This window comes from Mastomys coucha, unplaced genomic scaffold, assembly GCF_008632895.1.
Source record: "Mastomys coucha isolate ucsf_1 unplaced genomic scaffold, UCSF_Mcou_1 pScaffold22, whole genome shotgun sequence".
NCBI lineage: Eukaryota > Metazoa > Chordata > Mammalia > Rodentia > Muridae > Mastomys > Mastomys coucha.
The window spans coordinates 265,208,270-265,213,632 of NW_022196905.1; the positions used below are offsets into that span (position 1 = coordinate 265,208,270).

At 56.0% G+C, this 5,363-nt stretch overlaps 1 protein-coding gene across 2 annotated transcripts; it reads right to left on the minus strand.

Moving 5' to 3' along the window:
• Positions 1-339: 339 nt before the first annotated feature.
• On the minus strand, positions 340-4,837 carry Irf2bp2 (interferon regulatory factor 2 binding protein 2). 2 transcript variants are annotated; one of them, XM_031341846.1, is made up of 2 exons: positions 3,829-4,837; positions 340-3,202 (listed from the first exon to the last, which is right to left on the minus strand). In XM_031341846.1, the coding sequence occupies exons 1-2, from the start codon at positions 4,775-4,777 to the stop codon at positions 2,487-2,489; spliced, it is 1,665 nt and encodes a 554-aa protein (XP_031197706.1). In that variant the 5' UTR covers positions 4,778-4,837; the 3' UTR covers positions 340-2,486. The 2 variants fall into 2 exon arrangements, with proteins under 2 accessions (XP_031197706.1, XP_031197705.1); XM_031341845.1 differs by having other exon boundaries at positions 3,781-4,835.
• Positions 4,838-5,363: the final 526 nt, after the last annotated feature.

The following is a 5,363-nucleotide window of genomic DNA, read 5'->3' on the forward strand; positions in this document are numbered from 1 at the left end:
ACAAAAACAAAAAATTAGCCTGACGACCCCATCCCCCAGTATTCTGAGCATCAAAAGTCACAGCTGAAGCAGTGTTGGGAATCCGGCATTTCTACCCAGCTGTGGACTACATCCACAGTGTCATCAAGGACAAGAAAAAACCAACACAGGTTCCCATGTGACTGGTTTCAGAGTAGGCCAGAGAAAGATTTCCCCCCACCCTGCCCCACCCCCTCCAGGACAACACTTTAGCTGCAAGCTTTCTGAAACCCACCCTTAATCTCAGACTACAGCCCCTTTCAAACTGGTCAGGTTTGGCCGCCTTGCTACTAGTAGAGAAACCACAGGTGGCCGTTTCTGCGGCTGGACAGACTTCTCCTGTTCAGCAGGATGTTTCTTTATTCTTGTGTTTTGGAGACCTTATCTGTTTTTGAAATTACAGACAGCCGTGGCAAATTAGGTCAAATGACTAATCTAGTTGTAACATCTATGAGGCCAAATTCCAATTTATAATAAAGTGCTTAGAAACACATTTATAGTACAGACCATAATAGTTGGGCCCTTCAGAAATGTCTTTATGGGCAGGTGAACTGACTCTCCTTTCTCTGTGCACATCTGCCACAGAGAGACCAGTCGGACCTGTGCCACAGTAAGGACCAAACTGGCCTATCACGCAAGCCTGTCTGGAACACCACAATTGGTAACAAGAACCCAGAGGATGAGGTGCACTCAAGAAAAACCAGACAAGAAATACTGTATTTGGTGCAGTGTCAAGTGTTAGTAACTTGACTCCTAAAGAAACCATCTTTATATATATATATGTATGTATATATATATACATACATATATATGTATGGTTAGAAAAAAAAACGGTAAAAAACCAAACAAACAAACCAAAAAAAACACCAAAAACTAAGTAACTAGAAATGATGTCAAGCTGGTGATAATCTCTATTTTCAAATTAAAATAGAAGCCAGGTTGTGAACAACACACAAACCATAGTAGACTTAGAAGCCATGATTGAGCCTACATGGCCAAGTTACAAACACCTGCACGTCAGGGTTTAGGGTAGTGTTCCTGTTGACGGTAAACCAAAACAGCACAAAGAAGAAGAAGACAACCCCACAAACCCAGCGACACTAAGGGCACCACTACTGATAGCTAATGACCTGTTGTTGTTTACATTAAAGACAATCACTTCACTAAGGCAGAAGAGTGACCAAAAGAAATTAGTTTACAAGAGGCTTCTAAAAATAGTCAGAGGTGGGGCTTGTTATGTAAAAACCCTTCATGTATGTAGTTCTCACTAGGTGCTTTTTTTTTTTTTCCCAGAACAGTATTATTCTCTTAATAATTCAGACACACCTAAGGAAAAACTGCAGGCTTCCTCTACCCACACTGGGCCCCACCACTGACATGCCCACAGGTCCTCCTGGCAGCACCCAGGGCAGTAACTGTCAACGTACACCCTGCAGTAAGCACTCGTCACAACGGGGACAACACACAGGCAAGAACTGGACAAGGTAGACGAAACACACCGGAACAGAAGAAAACACGCAACAGACATGAATCCGATCCCACAAGTTCACCCAGTCTGCAACAGTAAGGAACTCCCAGAGCTGAGCTGGGAGTCTGCAGGAATGCCACCTGATTTCCACACCACCCTGACAACTACTTCTACAGCTGGAACCACCCGTGGGGCAACCGAGGAGGAGCTCGAAGCACTGACCGCTTACAACTGGTCACGTGGGCAGAGCGACCATCGGCTAGCTTGCCTTCGATTAAAAAAACAAAACAACAACAAAAATAAAAACCACCCAAACACACAATGTTGCAAACAACCTTACGGCAGCACCTCTGACGACCAATATTGCAAGAGCTGAACCGTTGGCAAGATTCAAACCCCATTTTCCCTCCCTGGGAGAGGGCCTGCTAGGTGGGTGACATTTCCGGGGGGGAGGGGGGGCATGCCCTTCTGACAGGTGTCCCCTTCCACTCACTTCCTTTCTCCTCCACCAACTGGCCTCCAGCCTGAGAGAGGCCATCGAGGAGAAATGACAGACAGTAAGGCAATCTTACAATGTCGGAAAAAAAATGTATTTGGCTTTTTTTCTTTTTTCTTTTTTAAAATAAGTGCATACAAATACAGCTAGAAGCATTTGTTTGCCAAGTGCTCTTTAAAAACAAAAAAACCCAAAAAGTCAAAAGCAGCCAAGTCGCAGCCTACATAGAACAGCAACTGTCACCCGAAGAGTCAAACACAGACAGCCTAACAACGTTAACAAAAGAAGAAAATGCCTTAAAGTACATACCTTTTGTCGTCAAAAAAAATATAGAAACACAATGTATTCAAAAAAAATCAAAATTATACAGCCATGTTTATGAAGTCTACATTTCCCTTGTCTTGGATATATATATTTATATATATATATATATATATGGAGATCTATATACAGTTCAACAAGTTTGAGTTAAGGGTAACCATGGGCTTTTCTGAACGCAGAAAGTCACGAGTCTCTCTCCTTCTTCACTTTCACATCGCCAGCGAGGATGGTAGCAATCTCTCCTTGCATGAAGGCCCAGGGGACATTGGAGCCCACCAGAGGACATTTCTCCCCACTCGGGCAATAGACCTCTCCGCTAGCGCCCTGCTGTTTAATGCTTTGTCTGGAGCAAGGGAAACAGAACTTGTGCGAAGGGACAGACGGGCACTGCACAAAGTGGGTATCCTCCAGCCGCTCGTGGCAGAGGGTGCAGCACAGGGGGGCACTGGCTGCCAGAGAGGAGTCTGGGAGGCTGGCAGGGTGCACCGGCTCCAGTCCTCCAGTGCTGCCGGTGGCTTGGCCCCCCACTTCTCGGGGGCCAAGCCTTCTTTGGTTCATAGAGGAGGGAGAGGGCGGGCTGCTGCTGTTCCTCCTGGTGGTGGAGTGAACCTGGGTGGCATCTTTCGAGGCGTGACTGCCCCCGGCATTGTCTGCTACTAAAATCAGGGCTGCCATTGGCGACTGGCCGTTCTGGGCCGCTTCAGGCGGTGTGGTCCGGTTGGAATGAGGAGAGGCAGTAGGGGGTGGTGGAGACACAAAAGAGGATGTAGGGGTGATGGGGATCTTGAGCCCTTCTGTGTTAGTGGACAGCCAAGGCTGTGCCTCGCCATTGATCTTAGGGGGCCCGACTTCCCCTTCCGGTTCTGGAGAAGGCTTCCTTTTCCTCGCCGTCCTTGCAACTGGAAAGAGGCAGGTGTGGGAGAAAAGGAACATTAACGGAAACGTACCCCCAAAGAGACACCCCTCATCTCCAAAAGCACACCTAGTTCTGCACGAAGCTTCAATCATTTCCCCTAGTAAGGAGCTCTGAGCCTACACACCACTTTCAAGAAAAAGCTAAGTCCACAGGAGCCTGCCTGAAAGGCTCCAAGCCCAAACCAGCTCATGTGACTGCATTTAGCAGACAGGTTAAAGAGTGACTGCTGCCCTCACGCTTCCATCCAAGAATGTGCTGGGAAAGGAAAACCCCGTGTCGCTGCTGCCTATCAACCCGGTCTGACTCATCCCTGTTGTGCTGGTTCAGCAGAGGAACCACGTTGCCACTAAGCTCTGGTTCAGCCCCAGGCCGACCAGGAAGTTGGCTGTTTGTTGTTTCTGGACTAAGGCAAAACTGTGCATGGAAGAACAGATCCCCCCACCACACACACACTCACACTTACACACATACACACACACACACGGGTGGGCGGGCGCGCAAGCGCTGCCTCTAATTCCACGCCCTCCATCCCTTCTCCCCTCGCCCCACAGCCGCCCCTACCTGCTTTAGACCCGTTGGCCCCGTTGGCCTCGAAACCCAACAACCTGCCTGCTGCAGTCAGGGCCGGTTCCTTCTTGAATTTGCTCTCGAAGGGCCCCGAGTGGCCGTGCTGGTGCAGCGCCAGGAGCGTGTCCCGCACCGTCTTAGGCCTGCTGGCCCAGTCCTGCTCCCCGGGCGCACGGCCTTTTCCTGCACCGTCGGCGCTCAGCTCGCTCGCCCCGGCCGAGCTGGATAAGCTGTCGGCCGGGCTCCGGTGCGCGGGCTGAGCCTTCTCTTTGCTAGGCTCGCGCGCCTCGTGCTCCGCCGCCGCGCTCGACACAGACGCCGGGCGTTTGTGGGTGCCCAACTCGGCGGGCTGAGCTCCCAGGCCCGGGGTTCCGCTCACCGCGGCCAGTGTGGCTGCAGCACGGCCGCTCAGCCCCAGAGCGGTGGAACCGTTCACCAGAGGCACCAGGGTGGGCGGAACGGCGTGTGCTCGCCGAGGGTTCGGGCTCTGGCGATTCAGCTCGGGTGGCTCCTCCAGTTTGGAGAAGCCGTTGGGCACCAAGATGCCGTTCGCCGGCGGGGGCTGCGGAGCAGCGGACTGTGGGAGGCCTGCACCCGAACGCGTGCTGAAGTCGGAGGCCAGGCGCGGAGCACGATCCGGCGCCAGCGGGTAGCGCTCCATGGCCTGAGCGCGCGCGGCCTCGGCGCCCGCGTGGCCCAGTTGCGGCGGCGGCTGCAGGAGTAGGTCCTTGGCCGACAGTGGCGGTGGCTTGGCGGCTGCGGGCTGTGCGCCGGTCGGGGAGCGGCCCTCCGGGAAACAACCGTGAGCACGCTTCAGCTGGCGCGCCGTCTCGATGACGAACTCCACGCGGTCGGCGCCCTCGTAGTTGACGCAGCCGCGGCACACGGGCTCCGTGAAGTCCCAGATCATGGCCCAGGGCATGCGGGGCAGGTCACACAGATAGCACGACTGGCGCCGAGAGGCGGCCGCCACCGCCACCGCCGCGGCCATGTCCGCACAGCCCGCCGCGCCGCAGGAGGAGCCGGGTGAGGGGACGCCGCCGCCCCCCGCGGACCCCGCGCGCGCGCGCCGGCCGGCCCAAGCCCGCGTCTGCGCGACTAGCGGCGGCGGCGGCCGCAGGCGAGGAGACGGCGGCGGCAGAGCCCGGGCCGGCGCGGCGCCCGCACGGCGCCCCCGGGGCACGAGGGGCGGCGGGCGCGCGGCGGGGCGCGGCTGCAGGTCCCCACGGGCAGTGGGACGGCGCGGCGCGCGCGGGGGCGGCGGCTCGGCCGGGGCCGCGGGCTCGGGCCTCCAGACCGGGGCAAAGACGGGCCGCGAGCGCAGCAGGTCGCGGTGGCGCCGGGGGCGCAGAGCCGCGCGAGGGACGGGGGACGCGGGGCAGCCGCCTGGGCAGCTCAGCCCGAGCGGCGGGGCATGCCGCGCGCAGCGGCGTGCAGCTCGGTCCCAGGCCCCAACGCGGCCGCTGCACAGCACCCACTGCGCCTCAGCTCCTGCGCCGCCGCTGTTGCTGCTGCTACCGCCGCGGCCGCTCCACTTCTACAGACTTGATTCTTCGACAGCTCCGCACGGCGCCTGC

What these genes read in the sequence shown, in the direction of transcription:
- Irf2bp2 (XM_031341845.1), bottom strand. Translation starts at nt 4,777, where the DNA reads ATGGCCGCGGCGGTGGCGGTGGCGGCCGCCTCTCGGCGCCAGTCGTGC. An exon ending in GGCCAACGGGTCTAAAGCAG is followed by an intron (nt 3,203 to 3,780) that starts GTAGGGGCGGCT and finishes GCCTCTTTCCAG; the next exon opens with TTGCAAGGACGGCGAGGAAA.